General features: G+C 30.8%; 1 protein-coding gene across 1 annotated transcript in view; it reads right to left on the bottom strand.

Moving 5' to 3' along the window:
• The window catches only part of zip (myosin heavy chain 10), a gene marked incomplete in the record, with an annotated part of 188,082 nt that overhangs the window by 77,977 nt on the left and 85,963 nt on the right, over positions 1 to 24,142 (bottom strand). Inside the window, 1 exon segment of the mRNA XM_067046836.1 lies at positions 10,741 to 10,897. Within this exon segment, the coding sequence (XP_066902937.1) occupies positions 10,741 to 10,897 (157 nt within the window).

Below are 24,142 nucleotides of genomic sequence, written 5' to 3'. Positions count from 1 at the left end.
TGTATATGTATTGTACTATACATACATTGTGTAAATAAATAAAAACTTTTTATTAACTCGGAGGATAAGAAAAAAAAAGCTTATTTTGATTTTACTTCTGAACCTATGTACAGACAGGATTGCATTTTTTTTGTATTTAGTTATTTTTAACGTTTGCAAACTACTTCAATTTTTTTTCATTTATTCGAGATTTAGAGACTTTCACCAAACAAAACTATGTAAATAATAAATAAAAAAAAAGTATGTTTGAAAAATTGTTTTTTCTTGCTAAAAGGAACAAGATCCCTCGGATGGAAACGACGAGCCACATCGGGCAATTAGTCCACATTCCCTAGTCCCTAATCGATATTCAAATTGGACAACCGGAAGATCCGGTTTGATACTGCAAGACCACGGTGGATCCATCTTTGTTGCTAAAAACTGACCGCAGACGAAGTTCATTCAAAAACATTCTGCACTAGAACGATTTCTGGATAGATTAAATGAAGTTGGAGAATCTGTCAATTCAGAAGATAACTAAGTATGTACATGAACAATATATCTTGAAGCGAAACAAGTTCTCAAAGATAGCAAACACTACATTCTAAACCGGGACTTGCATTATTGATCTTTAGCTGCCACGAGAACGCCCGACTGCATATTTTAACAAGGCTAATGTAATGGGGTTCGTAGTTATAATATAAACATTCGCTTAAGTTTTATATTTATGTTTACAGAATAGAATATATTTATACTTAATTTAATACAGAAATATAAATATAACTTATATGTGCTTTATACAGAAATCATATCCGAATATAAGTCATCGAAATTTATAAAAATAAATACTAACACATCTGTTGATGAAGTCCAGTGGAGTGAGGCGAAACGTCAGTTTTTAATAAATAGATATTTTTCCTCTTTTTTTTTTTTTTTTTACCACCTCTCTGATCATATACCTGTAAGAAATAAATTTGATTTCGTATCTTTCCGAAGTCAAATCAAAGTTAGGTTTTGACTATCACAGCCAATCCGATTTTACGGACAGGTCCCTAATAAATTTCATCCACTACTTTTGGATCATCTTCCTATAATTAGTAAAGTACATTCAACCGAACACGTTAGTGGAAACTTCCAATTTCCTGCATAAATACAAAGGATCCCTACTTTCGGTAACGAAGAAAATGATCCATTACTGAAAGGTGATATTAATATGTTTATATAAAACACTTTCATTATATCTTTAGCGAAACGCAAACTTCCAGATGTGAAATCATTGAAACCTGCTATTAAGAATACGAATAGAGCATGTGTATTATAATAATTAAAATTACAAATAAGGCAAGTGTAAATTTGATAATTGATGATTTTAACGAGTCGATAATCCAGACATACAGTAGCGAAAGTGCTAACACGTACGACATCTGAGATATAATTATAACGTAATTAACTTCGGAAAAGATCGGCCGATTTAAAAACATTAATTATCGATAACTGAACGGCTCGTTAGACCATATGCCCATATTAGTCGTGGCAAAAATTGAATCTTTCCAAAGAGAGCTCTTAATATGGACAAAGACATGGCAGCTATAAAGCAAACACGATTACGAAACGAAGAATCTCAACGATACGGATCCAGTTTCGATAGATAATAATGACATAATTATCGGTTAGGTAATTATTGAAAGGTTAGCTAAATAGTTAAATAAAGTGTTTAACTAACAGTTAACCTGTCCTCTACAATTAGAGCGCTCTTAATGTTGACGGTTATGGGCATGGATCGGGTTTAGGTCCATGACACGACATGAGTCAGTCAAGGATAGATTGCTGTGTGTAAAATTAGAGTGCCAAATTTACAAGGATCAAATGAATTAGTTTTTTCCTTTACCTTCACCGCAACAAACCATTGTAGCAGTACAACTACCTTCCCGATTACCAAACAACAAAACAATAACCGCCTCCTCTAAATTCCAACCCCTATTAAATTTATGATATAGAATAAAGGTGGTCTAGTAATTTAGGTACCCTTGAGGACATCTGAGTAGAAAATGGTGGTTATGTAATCATGTACATGATGATTATATTTAATGATTTAATTACAGTATTTAATTTATAAAAATTATTATTGGGCAGAGCTCACATTATTTTCTTTTTTTTGTAAGTTATATATTTTATGTTCAATTTATCATCCTCAAATAAAGAGTATTTGACGAGTGGAAGTATATTGCCTTTTTTATTTCATAATAGATATAGGAACCGTTCTTTAAATTCAATAATTTTCCAGATACTTTTTTTTTTATAAAAATAAATATTTTTTTTATTTTTAAATTACTAGAAATCATCATTTGTTGAGGAAAATATCATAAATTGTCCATTTTTAGAAAAAATCGTCATTATACGTTACTTTATGGTGCATCTAACACACTTTAAATTGAGTCTTAATAAAACTATTTATATTTTCAGAGATACAGTTTTTCAAAAACAATTTTTTTTTTTAAATAATTAAAAATCATCAGTTTATGGATTTATTTCGGTGAGTATGACGAAAATAATCATTATATAGGTACTTCCTTATAGTGTATTTTAAAGACCTTAAAATTGGGTCCTAATAGACGTATTAACGTTATATAGTTCCTAAGATATTCACATTTAATCAATTAATTTCAAAAATAATAAAAGCAATAAAAATCTCATGTATCAAAAGAAAATATTTCTAATATATAATTTTTTTTTCAAATCTTATAAGAAAATATTTGTTATTTTTGGACTCAGAGATCTCTGAAAGATGTGAATTAAGTGTACTATAGAGAGAGAGAAAAAAACATTAAGCGAAATTATTAACTTTCAGGATATATGTGGACTGTTGTTAAGAAGATTCTATCGAAGTTCATTTACGAGGAATTTCCAATCTACCAGCTAAGAGAGATAGAGATGAGAAAACATTCAGAAAGAGTCTAACAATCTATCGGCACGAACCAATTCCTTCTAGGCGGTCCCATTGGTTAGTTACTACTCATAAAGCAGGCAGAGCTCATGGCAACGCCCATTGCACTATTGTCATTACACTTTTGTTCTAGCCTCTCACTAAATGCCTAACGGGACCTTTCTCATTTTCTTAATTGAAAGCCTCTCATCTTCCCCAGGGTGGCTTATGTTAAGTTTTCTCATTGCCGGGTATTCTTTGAGAGTGAAGGCAAACTAATGGAAACAGAATCATTCGACTGAGAAGAAAAGCCACGAATAGTTTTCTGTCGTGGTAGTTACAGTCCACACTCTGACAGTGCAAACTAACCTAGAATATATTTTGGAAAAGTACCAGATGCACAATACACTTTAATAAAAATAAAAATCTAGAAACGTGAAAACGGTAGATAGAATTATTTTCAAATTCTCATTCAATAATATACACAAAAATACAAGAAAATATATTATTACCGTACAATCACCGTAGCATGTATAAGATGCGAAAGTTCATATAGAAGGGTTATACCAGCAATGCTGCGACAGGTACAGTCAGCTATCACGCAGTCTGATTGTACAATAGTACTTCCACATATGCCATATTTACACCGCTACGACAGCTGACAAGAATTAAATTATTGCAGAATACTAAAATTGGAAACAGTTTTCTGACTATAATTCGGAATAAAACAATTTAAATTTAAATATTTAAAAACTTAAGCTAATCTGTTAACATAAATCTACTGTGTTACATAACTGTTAAACACATGCTGACATACTGCAGGCAATTGATAGACACCGGATTACCATATCACTTAGCAACTTTATTTAACGATAATAGCCCACACATTTCGGAAATATTTGATTACCTCAAGAAAACAAATATGTACGAATAATATAAATAACAAATTTGATTTACTATATTAATTAATGTCACTTACTGACCTGGAATATTTTTTTTCAATGTTAATGTTTCCAAGAATAAAAATCAGCTTGTGCATGATCACTAAATTCCAACTTTCTGTCCAGAAAGCTAGAATACGCCGAAAAATCATAATACTTTTGATGTTGTAAATATTTTTACTCATTAGTTTAAACAAATATATAACCGACTGAAGAAGCCCACGTTGATGAAATACAAGATGGTGAATCGATTGTCAAAGGAGGCAATGGACAAGAAGCGGATGGATTCCGTTGGGATACGGCGCAATGAATACCAACAACAAAGGCAATATCTACAGGAATCTTGGTATGTGCTCGTCATACCGTTTAATATTCAGGGCGGTGGATCTCTCTATTCAATATAGTAACTGTACAATAGATAGACAAATATCGATAAGCACATTAATTATACAAAAACATAACAATATTGTGAAATTAATATAAGGCATTTAACTCAAATTATAACCTCGGCCATTTTTACACCTTATATATGTTGTAAGTGTAAATTATGTGTTTGAATCCTATTATAATCAAGAAGCTAAACCTGAAATAAACGATACATCGAATTCGGTACGATCTGAAAATATGTAAATCCATATGTCTGATTCATTTTCGTCTTCTAACGTGAACGCCAGTCATTTGAAAAAATAACAACTATTCCACTCATTTTGTTCTAATTTGGAGGCTATATTTCAACTCCAAATAGATTTATAAGTAGTACATAACAAATTAAAACAAAATATATATTTTTTTCACTCCCTCATAATGTCCACTCCCCTTGGCACGACATATTAACAAGTGAGGCATGAAAATAAGTTCATATCTTGAACGGTTTAGTTCCGAGAGTTTTATTTTTTGTTTCTTTATTATTTTCAAACCAAAACTATTTTTTTTTGGCACATAATGCCTTTTCCATTCCCATGCCTCCATGATTGGTTCTCGATCTACAATTAATTGCTTCAAATCACTAACTGATTTGGTCAGTTATTACATGAGGATTCAATTAAAAAATATGTCTCATAATTTCATATAGTCAATTAAAAGATATAAAATAAAAACTGTACGCCCTAACGTTTTAACTTCATTTCTTCACTTTTTTAAAACCATAGTTAAAAGTACTCCTGCCTCGCGTACTATTAAAGGTACTATTCCACTATGTAGGTTTGAATTTTAGCACGAAGTTATGACTTTTTATTATTGAGATTTCAGGAAGTGAAATCAGCACATCTTCAGATAATATATAATAATTTCTATAATATTTTTTTAAAAAAATACTCACTCACAAACCCATGAAACTTTTGAAATGAAATGCTTAATCAAGGTAAAACATAAAAATCTAATTGCAAATGTTTTGAGATACGTAATAAAATAATAAAGGGTAGTAAAAAACGATAATAGTCAGTGTATGGAAAATAAATTTGCTTATTAATTAATTTATAATCTTTAGGACAAATAAAAAATGTTGATTAAACTTATATCAAGGCGTAAAACTACATCGACTGTATAAAAAATCGATTAGTGTTGCTCATGTTATAGCTTCCAGGAACGCAGTCCGATTGCGATGAACCTAAGATAAACTTCGACCCAAACCTCTCTTAATGTTGACTGTTTTATGGCCTTAGCTATACAGTAAATTACAGGAGCTAGAGATATGGATGGTGCTGCATTTTTCTTCCACTTTGAGCAAAAAAAAAATAAAAAAGTATGAAAATATTAAATAATGCTTGTTATAAAACATAAGAGATTAAGTTCTACAGTTTCCAGAGAAGTAGGAGTATAACCTAACAAATTTTATTTTTGACGCAACATCATCAATCAAGTCCATAAATAAAAAAAAAGAAATGTTCAAATTTAATTGTACATTTTAAAACAGGAAAAATGTAATTGATTAAGCTACTTGCGTAGCTAAAAGTAAAAAATATTCCATCGTCTTTACGAGCTTTCTTAGTAAAAGGTTAACTAGGTAATAAATAGAAGTAACGCAATTACTTCTTTTTATTACAGTTAATATTTGGGGACAGTTTTGAGACTTATATAATTTTTTTAATGCAGTAATATCACTAAACATAAGTCACTAAATAAAAAAAAAAATTAAAAACAAATTACTACTAAAACTAACAATCCCACAGCCCTAAATTAATAATAATAATGAAGGCTTTGGGAACCCTAAGGTTTAATATCAATAACACCAATTTCTATCAACATACATTTGCCATGTGATCCCCGTCTAAACCCAAATCCTCCCCATCTACCCCTCGGACGTTGCCCGTCGGTTCAGACTTTATTAATATTTTATATTAGTTATATAAGTTACGAAGTCCCACAAACTTACACGCCCATCTTCATCGCCACAATGCTAACTCCAGAATTATATATACAGGGTGCAGTTTCTGCATTTCAGGCTCCTAAATTTTCGAATACATTATTTTCAAAAAATCTTAAGGCACTGTTCCTCCATTAGTGTAAGAGTCCACATTTCGCATCCGTAAAGATAAGAAGAAAGGATAATAGTTTTGTCAATTCTATCTTTTAAATTTCTGGACAAAAGGCGCGAGCTGAGCAATTTAACAACTTATAAATAACAAGTATTTCTCTCCTTTAATCTCGTTTTTATTTTCTCATAAATTTCGTTTTTTAGTTACCGTAGAACCTGAATACTTAAAAATCCCAATGTACTAATGTAAACAGTTCAAATGTATTTCCTTCTAAGAACATATTGCTGAAATAGTTGCCTTTTCTGCCTCTGAGTACATATTTTGTTTTATCGTATTTATTTCACTATTATTTATTATCAATATTTACAACATGGTATCAATGTCAAGACTTAGTTTCTTACTAGATTGAATAAAGGTTGTTTTATTTAGTTTTGTAGTTTCTTCGTCTTCACCTAATAATACTAAATCGTCAACATGGCCAAGGTCGGATATTTAGCCACCCAGAATTAAACCCTTTTTTGTATTCATCACATTTATAAAAACATACTCTAGTGCTAAATTAATTAAGATAGACGAAAGAGAATCGTCTCATAAGAATTAAAATTTAATACATAACTTGATCCAAAATTATGAAGGCCCAAGACGCTTTGAAAGCTTAAACAAACAGGGCATTGAATAGAGCACATTACATGGGGCCCATAACTACACCCCCTTTCACGCCCACTTCAATATTTCAACAGCAGCCATACAAGACTACTTCATCACAACTAGTGCTTTTGACTTTGTTCCTCAACGGTCAAGGCAATATCCATCCAACGGCCCTCTCTATGAATAATAAAATAATTTCGTTACGGGCAGAGAACAAAAGTTGAATACTCAATTTTCAATAATTCAAATATGAAATATTTAAAATTGTGTACATTTTTACTCTCTGAGCACAAATAGGTAAGAAAAGAACCATATTCGGGTAAAAGTTTCAATATCTAAGCGATCTTTGCGTTTTCCAGCCTCCTGTATAAAAAAAAGACGCATTTTAGGTAATTTGTCTGTATATGTCACTATCTTTTGAATGGATGACCAGTTTTTTAATTGTTTTGTGAGGTTTGGAACTGCAATACCTGTATACCAAATCGAGTTGGCAATAGCCAACTAATGTGTTTTACAATACAGTGCCTTCTAACAATTTTGATAAATCTTGCCTAAATTCTTTTCCTTCAATAAACAACATAACTACAAGAAAAAGGAGAAAAAATTATTAAGATAAGTAAATTTTGATTGTAGGAAGATAGTCCGGGAGGCGGTCAATGAAGGTATCAAAATATAAAAATAAAACTATTTATTGATAGTCGTTTCGCCCCACTTTGTAGGAATTCGTCAGGGCTGTCAGATTGAAACAGAGATGACGACTGAGCCATCGCAAAGTGGGGCGAAAATAAATGTTAAACAATAAATAGTTTTCTTTTACTATTTTGATTAAAATAAAATAAAAAAATAATAAAATCGATCAAGGTTTGAGGACATAACAAAAATGAAAACTTTATTTTGTATTTTAAAATAAGCTGAGCTTAATATGATTTTTCTTTAGACCGATATTAAATAATATAAATTAAAACTTATCTTGTTTTAAAAATTAGAGTAAATAAAATCCCTTTGTTTCAAAATGATTGCGTTATCTTATGTCAAAGAACAAGTACCGAGATTTTTTTAACGAGTAGTATGTGCTGATTCATAGGAGTTTTCACAATTATGTCACCACCACTTTAATAAAAATAATTTAAAATGAAAATAACTGAAGATATAATTATATAGACACAAGAAGGAACGCAATAGAAGAGAAGAGCATTAATGGTCATTTGATAAGTCGAAAACGACCGGAGATCCGCCGAAGCCTTTGCTAATGGTCCACGCGGCATACATATGCAATGGAACAGTACTACCTAATTGAAGAAGCAAATCTACTCCGGGTTTCAAACACTTTAAACCAAAGAGCTTATTCCAGCTGTATTAAATAGTGAAGAAATCATGAATATTAAATTTTATTAAATAATTTATTTATTAATATCTAGAACTGTATTGAAAATATATACAATAAGAGTAAATGTGATGTGAGTTATACAATGGCAGGACACAGACTTATGGAAAATATACCCAATGATAGAAATACAATAAAATTTCTAGAGTAGAAACTGATACAAATATTTTCGGAATATATAAATAATTGCAATATGAAAATAAAAAAGTTCACTAACTTTATTTTCTGGATTTCACATAAAGGGAGAAACGAGAGGATGTAGGAAGGGAATGTTAATACACATTTATTCACTTCTAATAAAGAAATTAAAAATTAGATAAGTTTATTGTTTTTAGATATTAAAACTTGTAGATTTGACGAAACAAAAATTCATCTTGTGTTGAAATTTAAATAAAAAAAAGGAAACAACTTAAAATTTAATTTTATCTCTAGATTTTGCAAAATGGTATTGTCTGAAAATATTTTTTGGGGAAAATTAAACTAGCAACCCGCACTTTAGAGTTTAAAAAATTACTTTTTAACAGTAGTAATATTTTTAAAAATATAATATTATTATTTAAATTAATACTATGTAGTTCCTAGACTGCGATTGGCTCAGAAAAGTAGTTATTATTATTATTATTAATCTATATTATATTACTAAAAATATGAGTATAGCTTGGCAGGTCAAGAAAGACTAATTCAGTGCGCTAGTTTGACGCGAAACATGTCATAGCTAACATAATATGTCAAACCTGATGTAGAGAAATGTTTTGATGTCAACTATACAACGATTGCCATTTAAAAATAACCTACCTCAGTTTCATTGTCTATTGTTTTTTAATACGATATTGCTCATATATCACACCATAAATAATAAATTGATTACGATATTTTTACAACAATAAATAAATCAAAAAACAAATTTATAATTTTAAGATGTTTTTAATTGAAATAACAATTATGTTACGAGTTATTAACACTTAAAACAAAATTCAAAATGGCGGCTGTTTGACAAGATAGGTTTAGATGAGGTGGAACCAATTTCCTTCATTGAGAGAATCCGACTGGCAAAAGTGCCGCCGACAATGTTTTCCTTAAACTTGTCAAGCTTTATATAAAATGTCACTATTTCCCTTCCTCTTAAAGTAATGATTTATGATGAATTGATATTATTTGTAGAGAGTAGAATAGAATGAAGTTGACACAAAACCTTAGGGAAAATACTAATACTACAACCAATGAAGGGTGTTAGGTTCAGTACTAGATACGGAAAAACTGAAGATGATTTGACCAAGATCAGCCACTGTTTTCCGTTTGAACCACTTAAGAACTAGGTACCCACTTTATTCAGAAAGAGTGTGCCCGAGGAGTTTCTCGAATCCAATCGTTTGAAGGCTGATAGAACAGGAATTGGGAGTTAGGAGATGGCCATTGGGCTACTCCATTCGGCGGACAGACAATAAAGGAACAACGACCCCCGCCTCTACTAAATGGCGAAAACAAACCGTTTTATTTATAGCGGGACTGTGAGAGAGCTAGAGGATGTATTCTGCGCTGATACAGCCGGCTTGGGAACAGCGACAAATATATTCACACGTCTAACTGTATCAAAAGCTAGAACGCTATCAGATGTTCATACTTATACTTGATGTGCTTTTTTTTTGTTTTATTTTTTACTATGACTACATTAACATAAATTATACTGGAAGGGCGATGACCGATGAATACGTCGGGTTTGTCTTTAAAAGCATTTTGGACATCATAAGGTTTAATCTAAAATTTATTTTTAAGAAACATCAGTTACGATTATTGCCGTAGCCAACCAAATGTCCATATGGAAGATGGGAATAGTTTAAGGCAACTAACTGGCAAAATAATGAGGAGTTTATTTTCTATTTTTCATCTTGGTATTTCTTTTTCAATGATTTACGTGGAATAGTCAGGCAGTTTGGTTTAGTTGTTTCAGTTGATTTCAATAGTTAAAAATAACGAAAAAAATGAAGATAGATAACATATATAAATTTCAATCCTCTAAAAACTTAAAGTAGGTAACCATTAGGGGTGTGTAAAACATCAATCCAGCCAAGTTGCGAAAAAAGTTATGGAGATATTTGGAGGACCATTTTTCAGAGAAAGTTTTAATTTATTTTTGACTTCAGATTTTACTTTGATTTCCGAGTTTATTTTATTTCAGAAAAATTCTCAAGTTTTCCTTAATTTTTAATTTATTGCGTAATATCAATAACATTGAAATCTTAAAAACAGAATGACGATCTAAATTTATAATAACCAAATCGGGTACAATTATTCTCTATTATCAATATCACAGTTTTTTTTCATACTGCTTTTCTGTAATTAAATAAATATTGTATAAATCTGAGACAAGTTATATAATACGTATGCAGTTACCTTGAAGCATAGACCTGTAGGCACTGTCAGCAATGGCGAAGACATGTGGAGGTACTTCGTGGCGCTTTATCCCCTTATACCTGTCCATGATCTTCTCCGTGTAGATGGGCATCCTCTTGTAGGGGTTCACCACGACGCAGAACAGGCCGGAGTACGTCTGCGTAAAAAAAAAAAAAAAAATATTAAGATTAATCAAACAAGAAAAAAAATAAAATAAAAAAAAGAGAAATCTATAAACTAGCAAATAAGGGAGCAATAAAATCTGTTCTTTTTTAAATTTTATTAAAATAAATAATAATCAAAATTTTTATTTTTAACTTAACCCATTTATGCCCAGTTGTGCGAATTCGCACTACAGCGTATGAATGGGTTAACTTATATTAAAAAAATAATAATGAATTTTGAAATAAAAAAATATGATCAATAAGGAGAAGGAAGGCGGTACAAAACGGGTACAATTCTATGTATCACAGAAAACTTCTAAAATAAGTCAATTTCATCAACAGATAGCATTGATTGTTTCGACATTTAATCTCATTCATATCAAGGACTTAGTGAGATTCACAATATGTGTACAATTTTTGCATTGAACTGAAATGTTTTGTTATTTTTAAGGGTTTAAAATATGTGATGTACCATACCATCGAGCAAATTTACAATACGATAATAGCCTTCACATTCCGGAAATATTTTTTTACCTTAAGAAAACAACTATGCACGAATATATATATATATATATATATATATTATGATCAGAACATGTTTGACCCGAAAATTTAAACTTAATCCATACGCGCGCAATCTTAAAAACATCATTCTCGATTTCTCCCGATTTCTCTCGATAACTCCCAAAACATAAAAACTGGCCCTAATATGTTAATAAACCGTAAAGTTAAATCAAATCTATACATGATTGGAGAAGTTTGTCGGGGGGGGGGGTCCGGTCAGCAAAGAACAACATAAATAAACAAAACCATATTTATTTATTTTATGCCGACGTTTCGACCATCATCAGGGGTTGTAGGCCTACCTTCTACGCCAAATCTATACATGATTTGAAAATCGAATAACATATTTCAATTTGTTCAACTCCAAAACCATACAAAATGAACCTTAACGTGTTAAATATCTGAAAATATTTTAACATTTTTTTATTTCTTCTAAAACTTATAAGGGGACCCTAACATGTTTGGAAACAGATAAATCAGGAATATTATTTTATTGGAAAGTGTTAAAAAATTTAATGCATTTAATAATACATACCAACACACTGAACACTCAGTACATACCATGACTAAAAGTTAACCTAAAGAGAGTATACAAGACTAAAAGAGGTTTATATTGTACCTAAAAGGAAAAATAATAATTAAAAAATACAATTCCTAAAAGTATTCGTTGTTATTATTAATAATAAAGAGGAGAGATATTGACGGATGACCTATTCCATTGCACAAAGCTACCACAGACCAAGGATTATTGGCAACCCTTAGTCAATAGACTGGCCTATAAATCCTATCGCTAGTCATCCATCTCCCTAAAACTTATTGTTAATACAAACATATAATACAAATTTACAGTATCATTTTTATATATACTAAGGAGCAAGATAGGCTTCTGGATAAAATTTATTTTTCATATACCTCTCTTATAAATTTATGTATTTTTAGTTTTTATTTTTTCTCCCCAAGATCGAAAAAATCCTATCGGAGAGTAATGGCATAGTAATAAATAATATTAACATTATTAAATTCAAGTTTTACATCCTCTTAGTGCCAGAAAAATTTTCAAACCCAAAATGGTATCCCCATTAAATAAATAATTATCTTATTACAGATCATCTGAAGTATTTCGAGCTTGTAAGATTTACAGTTTCATTTGAACTTCAGCAGATCAAGAGAAAACAAATGGAGAAAGATGGAAGATAAAAGACCGGAGGAATAAAGTCGTCTAAAGAAGATAATGAAAACTGAAATATGATGGAAGCTACAAAGCATATACCACTAAATTATAAGCATTTTTCATCATCTACTCTGGCACAAAACTTTATAACATAGAATGACCGCTCACAATAACTATGTTCCACATTTAATTTCCTGCAAGGGTCTGTAGTTACACGGTCGGACGATTCTAAATATTGTATTAGAGGTGCCACCATTCCTAGATCATTTCAAGAAACATCAACAAAATGACTTGGTGATAAAATAAAAAAAAAAATCTAGTAATTTCATAATCTCATTTATTTTATAACGCCACAAAAATTGATGGAACTTGAAGAAAATAAGTAATTCCAAGAAGTATAAGACACAATAACATTTTTTTATTGGCGTGCACTTTATATCCGTTCCATTACACCTAGTTTTTCTTTTCCAAAGAAAAGTGAAAGGGAAATGTGACCTTACAAAGAGAGTTTTGCTACTTATGCAATTTTGTTTATAAATATTAAATGCGAGAACTAAATAATAATAAAGGCTTAGTGAACCCGAAGGTTCAATACCGATACTACCAATCGTTCTCTACATAAATCTGTCCAGTGACACCCCTGTGAACCCATACCTACTAAATCAGTTTTAACGCAAAACTCCCATCTAAAAATCGGTCCACCCCACGTTTACCCATCCTTTCCGAATTTATTATCATTTTAGGGAACCGTTCATTCTTATTCGCCGTAAAACTATAACGTGAATCATATTTACCAGTTCCCTCAATTTAGCGTTGTGTAGCCTTCTAATCTCCCTTTACCTCATCCTTTTTAGGTTCTAATATTTTACGCAAATTCTAACCTTTTAGTTTTTGGACAGAGGGCACGAGCTAAAGAATTTCGAAATTGAAAAAAAAAACAAGCATTTACCGCCTTTAATCTCGCTTTTATTTCCTCAGCTATTTTTTTTTTTTTTCTAGGTACCGTAGAACCTAAATACTTAAACCTATATAACTGCTCAAACGTATTTCCCTCTCCATAATTAAATAACAATATTTAATATTATATAGGACCTTTCTCTTAGATAAAATGAACTCATGGGGTCAGAGAGAGCGATGAAGTATAACAAGTATCAAAGCAAACTCTACCAACCGGTCATGACAAAGTTTCCACTGGGTACTTCACCAAATTGTGTGTATACGGGCAGGAGAGGTCAATTCCACTCTATTTCGCATTCTTCCATAGGAAAAATATAAATTGCGAAAAGTTATTAATTAATTTTATTAGTTAAGGTACATCTAAGTTAATATTAATATTAAAATTAGACGAAAAACGTAGGATGTTTAAATCTTTTGAATTAAAACATCGTTTGGCATAGTATCTAACAGCATCCATCAAATCGTAAATAGACGCTGTAAAATGGGTATGCCTGATTGAGTATTGCAATTGATAAAGGAAGAAAACTTATAAAAACAATAACTCCATAATGAAGTCCAATATCTTACAAACCCCGATAACATTCGAGGAACCCAATATATAACCAAGACCTTATGACCCGATCGACTCGATCAGTATCAGTTCCTATATTTTTTGTTCTACATCACCATCGACGAGATTCGAACCTGCGAAAGACGGAGCAGATCCGCAGAGAACAATGACGACAGAGGTCATTGACTCAGCGTACAGAGCCCCAGCTGGACTGTTTGGTTTCCCATCACACCTGCCGTTCAGTTGAGCCTTCACCTTGAGAGCACTCAGTACCTCCATTGGCTCCCAACAGAACAATTACACTAACCAACTAAATGACAGGCTACCTACCGGCACTCGCCCAGGTAACAACGTTATACGCCCATCAACCACGGGGACCTTTGAGAAGCCGAATTGGAATCAGGAAATGCAATATCAACTGTGCTAAAAGCGGCAACAATATTAATTCAATAAATAAGTAAACTTTAATCCTTAAAAAATCCATTTAAAAAAATATTGATCTTTTTTTAATTTTTTTTTGGAATGAATCCATTCATCTATTTACATTAAAAATAAAAATTTAAAAAAAATAAATAGGTTTAAAAATTTTTGCTTTCAAAATTTTGGCCATTGCCTTAGGCGACGAACGATAGGCGCTAGCTAGGCCGTCATCGATTAGACTCTCCAATTTACTATTTCTCTCTCATTTACTAGTATAATTTATATAATGAATAGTTTTATTTTATTTATATGAACACTTATTTATTTTAAATTATGCAAGTTAAAACTGATTATATTTTTTCTTTTTCAAATTTCGGTTTGGGAATAATTACAATAAAATTTGCTGAATAAGTCGGATGAGGAATCGTCACCATACCCTTTTCGGTTTTGAATCGAATGAAACAATGACAGAAAAATTTGGTAGATTTTAGGAGAATAAGTTACAAAAACACAATATTTTGCAGAACAGAGGCTATTTAAGTACAAATAAATAATTGAATTTACTATGAGGGATATCATAATATTAAAAAATTTTATATGAAACGCTAGACATATAATTTCTACGAGCTCTCTTTAAATGCGAAAGCCTTACGAGGGAAAATAAAAAACATCAAACATACAAAATCAAGATACATTTGAATAAAAATTTAGCAAATAAAATGAATTATCATTCAGAAAAAGCCTAAATTCCGACAAGGCATCTTCTGAGTGATATGTTATGTATAATTATAATAAATAAAATATTTAAAAGCTGACTGAAAATTAGAATATATTTTCTAGGTCAATACATCTAACCGAAAAGGGCGAAATGAGCAAGCAGTTAAAGATAGTAAACAAAACGAGTATAAGTAACTTTATATTGAGGTGTAGATAGTTGACCGTAGATTAATGCTTGAAGAAGTTTGTCGGGGGGTGCGGTCAGCAAAGAACAACATAAATAAACAAAACCATATTTATTTATTTTATGCCGACTATGGCCGACTAATAAATAAATATGGTTTTGTTTATTTATGTTGTTCTTTGCTGACCGCACCCCCCGACAAACTTCTTCAAGAAATAAGTAAGTTTAAAATTTATGGAATATATTCTGCTCTGTAACAGCCCTCAGTCACTACCATCAGGCGTTGACTAAGGTTCAAAGGTTGGAGCATTAACAGATACGACCCAATAACGTCACTCAAACGATCAATCAATGAACAACAATGTGGTCAATAACAAACATCCAAAATGTAATATATTGAAATCAATAACTACAGTAAAAATAAGAATTATTAATTTTGATTGGCCAAGGTGAGAATTGAACCCACAACTTTTTGAACCTAGCATTTTGGGAACCACAAAGGGCTCATCTGCCTCACCCTCAATGTTATTGTAAAGGAGCTAATTAAAAGCTCATAATTACGAAATTATTAAATTATTCATAATATTGGGGTTAGTTAAGGAGCTAAACATTTTCCTGGAAATATGTTGCCTAAATATATTCATTTCCTAGATTTTCATGTACATTTTTTTTTATAAATAATAACAATTTTCAATTACTGTAGCTAGGAGGCAGTGGGCTAACCAGAGTTTATGTTCACTATATAATCTTGTTTTAATCATTATTATGAAAAGTTCAAGGTTCAGTCGAATGAAAAACCAGGTTTTTGTTAATTAGTTATCTTCTTTAATCTAGCAATAGAATATATTATTAAAAATGTGATGTATAGCGAAAGGGGTTTAACTTTAGGTGGTAAAATAACGGTGCTTGGGTATGATGATTTAGTATAATTAGATGAGGGAGGACAAGGAAACTATAGAACTAAAGTCTAGTAGTAGTAGATAAACTCTAGATCTGGAAAAATGAATGAAACAAAATACGTGGTTAGCATCAGAAACAGGAGCAATTTCGGAGATATAGATACAGGAGGAAATAAATTTAAACAGGTAGATAGGTTTCAAAATTTAGGACCAATGGATTTCGTTGATTGGAAAAACGAAATTAAACGGGGAAATAAAAGCAACGTTAAAGTTGTGAAATACTTGTTAACTTTCAATTTCGAAATTGCTTAGCTCGCACCTCCTTCCTAAAAACTTGGAATTAACATAATTATTATCCTTCACACTGTAGATTATGGACGCGAAACGTGTCCTCTTACACCAAGGGATGAATAGCAGCACCTTAAGGTTTTAAAAAGTAAAATATTATGACTGAAAAAGTAGGAGAATTTATAAGGCCACATTACTGAATTGTGCGAACTGCACCCGTTATGATTTAGGTTATAGTAAATACTGAACAGAAGTGTAGTTGTCCAAGGGACTTGTCGAAACGTAGATAGGAGAATTGCGTTAAGATAGATTTTATAAATTTCAGTTTGGAGGGGCGTAACTGGAAAGATGTATGTAGTGAACGATTGGTGGTATCGGCATCGAACCTTTGGATTCGCTGAGCCTTTTTTTATCATTATATAATCTTGTCTATGTCTTTATAGCACAGAATCCATTTCTTTTAAAAGGAAAAAGGAAGAGTCAAATTGTTCTCTCCATTGATCCAGAATATTCTTTTTTATGTTTATAATTTTTTTTTAAAGATAATCGTTAAAACGACTACCTCTAACCCAAAATCACGAGATTTCTTTCTTCTAACATGATTCTTATTGCTGATTCAAACGAACGACGAATTAACTTAGGTTTAGTAATATACGACCTAACCAAAAACAGAAGAAAATAACAAGTATCAGTAATTGTCTTTTTATTGCATTCCACCGTGAAATTGAATGAAAACTACATCTTTCATTCTTCAATGCAAAAACAACTAACGAACAAACTTGTCTTTTAACTATGAAAGAGTTTAGGAGGAATTAGTTAGTTGTTTAACCAGGCGCTTTATTGACATTCCTCTCAGATTATGCATGTCTTGCTCATTAACATTTAACTTCAGGGTAGAAATGTATTTCTTATCAAAATATCCATCTCCATCTTTTGTTTTTAGTCCCGCTTGATTCACAATTAGTTACGAATTCTGGTAGAATGCCAACCGGGTAATAAGCCATTATTTATTATACTAATTTAATTTTATTAATGAACTATGCAATAACTATGACTTCATAAACATTATGACCGCACACTTCTTTTGTCGTACCCTCCTGGAAAGATAACTATATTGTCATTATTCGTGGATTACCTAGAGGCATTATAAGGTTATTTGCAGGGTTCAATTAAGGTTGTTGGATTATGTGGCCATAACCAGTGGATTAGTGGAAGGGGGAGAAGGGGGTACGTTACGCTGGTTGTGATCGCACACACAAAAATATGGAATACTTCTTTTTTTCCCAACCTTAAATTAATTTTATTATCTCAAACAAAACAAATACATATATATACATATACATAATAAATATCCTTTCGTTGCCTGAAGGGCAGTTTAATGTAGGTTGTGGGATCTGCTGTGTGCAGGGGGAGCACTGTGGCGCTTACTTGCCGTCTGCGTTGTCACGAGAGAGAAGGGACCTCTCTACTAGTGATCTAATACTTATAAATTATTAATTAATGTCCTTAACTAGCGTAGTATGATTAATTGAGATTGAATTGTACGGATCAATGTTTGTATTAAATATAAATTAAAAAAATCTGGTGCGGTGCGGACATCACACAGCTTTCATTTACCACACTTACGTCCCCAAATTTTGTATAGATTGGTGGACTAGTGTTAACACTATTTGATATGAAAATCAAATTCAGGAGCACATACCTGAGTGTCGTAAGGCCATATTGGTCGAAGTAACATGGGTATGATAACTTTTGTTTGTATATGTTTATTTGATTTTATGATTTTCCTAAGTAATGAAGGTAGATGTTTAATTTTTTTCTAAGTATTTTAGAAAAAAAAAATCAACAAAAGATAAAAAAGATTGATAAGTACGCTGCAGTAGTTATATATAGATAAACCATGACCGGTCGGTTAACCATCTTTGGCCTCGATTGCTTCCCCACCATCTGTAGATAATATTACTCATTCCTATTAATTTATTTTTATTCATTGGTCATGGATCTTTATAATATAGTACTTCTCTACGTAGCGTCATTGTAATGCAATTTACTTATCTAAAGAAATGTGGCCACTTTATAATATGAGGGTTATTAATTATATATTTAATTAATTTTCGCTTTTATATTTTCAACAAGCGTTTATGATTTCCTTATTTTTATTACTTTCATGAATATGTATGAAATATATAGTTAAAGGCAGAACAACTATTTTAAACTATTTTAAGTAGAAAACTATTTTTGTTTCACTATTGACCGCAACCCTGACCATCTCCCTATATATCAATTTTTACGGTCAACTATACAAACATATATAAAATTATGTATAATTAGAAGGAATAAAAAATGGCCACTGTTTCAAGACGTTAAAAATAATTAATTTTTCATTCGGAGCTCTATATCTTTAAAACTACCAACAACACTAGAATACTTAAGAGAACGTCATTTAAAGTAGAGTAAATTTTCTAAAATATGAACTCTAACAGCTATTTACGTTCAATAGTTCCCGAGATATAGCTTTTTAAAAACCAACCTATCATAAAATATGAAGTGAAAAATCTAAAGTTAGTGAATTTATTTTGAGAAATCTATATCTCAAAAACGATTCAACGTATAGATGTCTATTAGGACTTAGATTAAAGCTAGTTTCATGTACTATAAAGTAGGCGTTTATCTTTGTAGGAGTAGTAGTTTTTATAATAGTAGATAAATATGATAAATCATATTTTAGCAAATTTACTCTACTTTAAATGTTTTTTCAGGTTTTCAATAGTTGGTAGTTTTTAAGATACAGAGCTTCGAATGAAAAAATGATGTTTTTAACGTTTTTAAACAAATGCCATTTTCTATCCCCCCTACCAAACTTGGCAGACTCATCAATTTAGACTATTATAAATAGCTTTTATTAAAGTAAAAAAAAAAATGGGTGAAATAACTACCTTTTTTTCTTCCCGGCTATTGTACTAAAATAAGTAAGTCCCGGGAAATGGACTGTATTTGTGTGTGTGTAAAGTAAGTAGTTCAAAAACTCAAAGTCGTTCGAAAAAGAGACTTCATATTGAGAACATAAATATGCCTGGGATATTACAGCAACTTTATGGATTCCAATTTTTTACCTTTTCTCGATTTTCTCCAGAATGGCAATGAACGATTTTGATTAAACTCGGTGAATCTAAGTACAATTAAGTGGTCTTTAATGCTGAATTTTAAAAGAATCTTTTTCAAAAGTACTAAACATTTTGTTTACTTAAAAGTAAATAATCCTAATTTATAATTTTCAGCAATAATAAAAAATGGCTAAACCCAAAGTAATAAAGAATTTTAGATATGAGAAAAGCAAGAATAGGTATATCCAGGAAAGCCGAAACCGTCCGATCTTTTCCAATTGCATTACCGCTTCGTTATCTCTTGTTAAACTGTTGTATTCTTCACAGGACAAAATTTATATTCGTAATTTCCACATTGGGAAACCCCAAAATATTTTTTTTTTTTTTTATAGCAATAGAGAAAATAGAAAAATGATGTTAATAATTTTCGCCAAAATCACCATATCATACAGGAGGGACCGAGGGTACTACCTTGAGGAACACCAACGGTTTGAGAGAAGAGGGATGAATAGGAACCATTGTGGTTTACTTTGAATAATTTATCAGTGAAAAAGGAATGGATGATGAGAAAGTGTATGAAGGAGTTAGGAATTTACGGAGTTTGTGAAGCAGTCCCGGATGCCAGACTCGGTCAAAAGCCTGCTGTGTGGTCTAATATAAGCTGTATAAAGTTTCATCCACGATTTATTTACGCCAGAAAGCCGTTTCTGAATCTTCATATCTACATGTAAAAAACGGCTAGTTCCAAATAATTATTAACAAGCAACGGATCATTAAGCTTGAATTAATGATAATTATTTAGCCAATAAAAATCTTTAAAAAACAAAAAAAAAAAGCTATGGAAACAAACATAAGATATATATACAAATATTTTACATAGCGATTATATTTATGTAAATGTATTCAACAATATAGGGACAATAAATAAAATGTAGAACCAATATTATTCTTTTATGGTAAACTACTCACTTAATTAACACTTGTCAAAATATTCCTTCTCTTATTATTGTGTCTATTTTTTATTCATTTTCCTTAATGTTACAGAGTCCTTTCCTCTCTATCTTCAAGATTACATTACCTTTTTCCTTGTTGACTACATCCATATAATTCATAATTCGTTAATAGCCTCTATGTAAAATTGTGAATAATTATAAATATAATTACATGGATGTAATTAACAAAGAGGTTAGGAAAAAGATAATGTAATCTTAAGATGGAGAGTGGATAAATAAAAAAATAAAGACAATAAAAAAAGGAAGAAAATTTTCAACAGTTATATATAATACTGTTGTAATCTATTATAACAATCTTTTAATTATTATAATGGTATAATACAATGTTCTAAATATTATAAATATAATGACCAATCTAAACTTTAAAAACAATTACAATAAGTCTCCTTGTGACTATTGAATACCAAACAAGCACGAAGAGGGGGAATGATTCCAGAGTCACGTAGCGACTTATTTAAGACATTGATTCCACGAGCTAAGGAACAAAATTCTTTACACCTGAATAATACATTACTGACTAACTACAGGAAAAATTAAAGCGAGAGTTCCACGCTGGCAGTGATAGTCGCAGCCGCTAACATCGAGTAAACTATCATTTGCAGTCGCTCTATCATGACTTGCTTGGTTGAACTATTAACTATCTGTGCATGGACAGCTTAGTGCAGGTCCTATATTTGTCATGTGGAATCTCGGGTTTATAGACAATCCTTAAGTAATTTTAGTTCGTTGATATAACTTTAAGCATTTATTGGAAAAACTAAAGGAATTCTAGATAAATTATTTTAAATAATAAAAAGTGATTTGAAGTATTCCTAACTAGATTAGGACACGTTTGCTATTTGCTACTTGTACAATTGCTTGTTAAACAAAGAAAGTAACAAACATTAGGATGCACACGCTTGTTTTATTCTTCTTGCTTTTGTGCGCTTATTACATTTGATTGACTCCAATTTCATACAAAAAAAAAAAAAGAACACAGGTAGGTGAAATTAAAGGAAACACAAACTTCAGCAAATTAAGTGGTAGATGATAAATATTGATATAAATGGAACTACATAACAGATTATTTTATCAAATACTTGTTAATTTAACTAATCAAACTTATAATATATTTACAAAATTTATGTTTGTGATATGTTTAATAGAAAATAAACTGTTTAAGTTGATTGACAAAATTTAAAAAATGTATTTAAACAGAATCAATAGAAGTTTAAAATACACAATGTTAAAGTGGAGTTAATTACTGAATCTGAAGGTTGTAGAAATTCAATAATTAATTAAATCAGATAAAGCACAAATAGTTCTAAAAGAAGGCTAACTAAACACAAACGTGTGGATCCATCACAAGCAATCTTTTATTTGTGCACAAGAACTGTCACTCGACCGGTCGGCCAAAAATGTATCCCAACTTATACCAGCTAATCCAAATAACCTTTAGTTTAAAATCTAGAGTATTATTAAAGTAAATTAAAGTATTATTTAGTAGTGTATTTTCTTTTTGATACAACAGTAAATTTATGTAGTTTTATATGGTATTTAACAATTGATTCGAGGATTACGCCCTGCCTCTGGGGTAAACGACACCAGCCGGTTCCCGTAGCAAAGGTCATAAGGAATGTGCTAAATTCCTTTGCTATCTTTGGCACAACCTCAATATTAACAACTGTGCCATTTAGAATACCGACAATTGGATTAGAACGGGAAATAAAAGAGCTATGAACCTCAACTGAATCAAAGTCATTATCAATCATTATTGATGCGGAAATACGCTAAGCAAACACATAAAATAATCACGCGAGAGTGAAAAATTAAGAAGTTACAAATCATTGAAATGCATTATGTCCAGTTTTTTTTTTTACGAAATTCATTTGCATCAAAAATAAATAAAATATGATAGCTGGGAATTATTTGGACCATATTGCTTCTGGTCAGAATTATTATGAATGAAGATAAAAGTTCATTTAACAATTTTACTTACTGATACAGTATGTACAAAATAAATAAAAGACTAAAAACATTTTAAGAATTCACATACACAATTAGTGAAATTTATTATAGAAATAAAACCTAAAGAATTTTTTTTAAATTTTGATAAACCAAAAAACAAAAGAGAAAAGACAAGGACATTGTGTCAGTGAGTTCATTGGCCCCCTACTGCTGGGTGATAAGCTCTCCGTTTCGTCAACATAGGGAGGTAGATACTGAAGAGAAATCCAGCCATTTGGTTAAGATTTAACGAGATAAATACTTTCATTATTATAAAATATCATTTTAATGATATTTACAAAGCTCACGACCACCATATATTGAAATACACGACCACATAGTGGACTAGATGCTTGTCATTGGTGTTATGGAAAAAGGAATTTAAATTACAATCACAATTCTTATAGTAACTTACTTTATGAACAAATGTAATTTTGGTCCGCAATCACAATTACTAATTACTATCTTATATAATTCATATTTAAGAAAATAAATAAAATTCACAGTAATATCAATTCAGTCACAAGTAATAGTAATTGGTAAATACAATTACTTGACACCAAAACGGCAAAACATATTTTGAAATGGCTACAAATAAAACTGTGTTAAGAAATATCTATGATTAATTAAATTATAACACATAATAATTTATTTCACTTAAAAGTTAATTTACAGGTAGATGATTGTAATTTTAATTGCAATTGCTAAGGGTCAAGATGTAGCAGTAATTGAGAAAGTAATTGACTAGAATAATTGCAAAGTAAATTAATTGTATATTAAAATTACTTCAGACTAATTATTCTTTGACACAACTAATGTCTATGTTTTGGACCATTGAAACCCAGTAATTTTAATATTTTGGACCATTTAAAGTTTTTTTTTTTTAATGACCCCCTTCCAAATCATTTCTGAAATACGGATAGAGAGGAGGAGGAGAGGTATCATTCTATTCTAACCAAGGTAAGGGGGGTGGGAGGGTCGAGTTTTCATTGCTTGGGTCCGCCATAGAAATGAAAGTTGGCACCACTGCAGTTCCGAAGTTGCAAAGGCCTGCGACTCAACTCCCTCAGCTACAGACTACCCTGCATTTAACGTTTATCTTATTTTAACTGTAATCCTATTTCCTCATGTAATATATAATACTACTATTTTAGAGAAACAGTGTAAAAAGATTAACGATGCAATATTTTTATTTATTTCATTAAAACTAACTCAAGTCTCCTTAAACTTTGAATAAGTCAATTTGGTCTTTTTTTAACATTTATTGAAATAATACAATCTAACACACACAATGGCAATAAGTATTAGGGCTGTAAGTACTCAACTTTTTAAGAGGTTATTTTACTTTAAATTTAATTTTGTTTATATGAAATAATTAACCATTT

The sequence above is a fragment of the Halyomorpha halys genome, unplaced genomic scaffold, assembly GCF_000696795.3.
Source record: "Halyomorpha halys isolate HHAL.00 unplaced genomic scaffold, Hhal_1.1 Scaffold1181.1, whole genome shotgun sequence".
NCBI lineage: Eukaryota > Metazoa > Arthropoda > Insecta > Hemiptera > Pentatomidae > Halyomorpha > Halyomorpha halys.
This window is presented reverse-complemented; position numbering and strand designations above follow the sequence as displayed.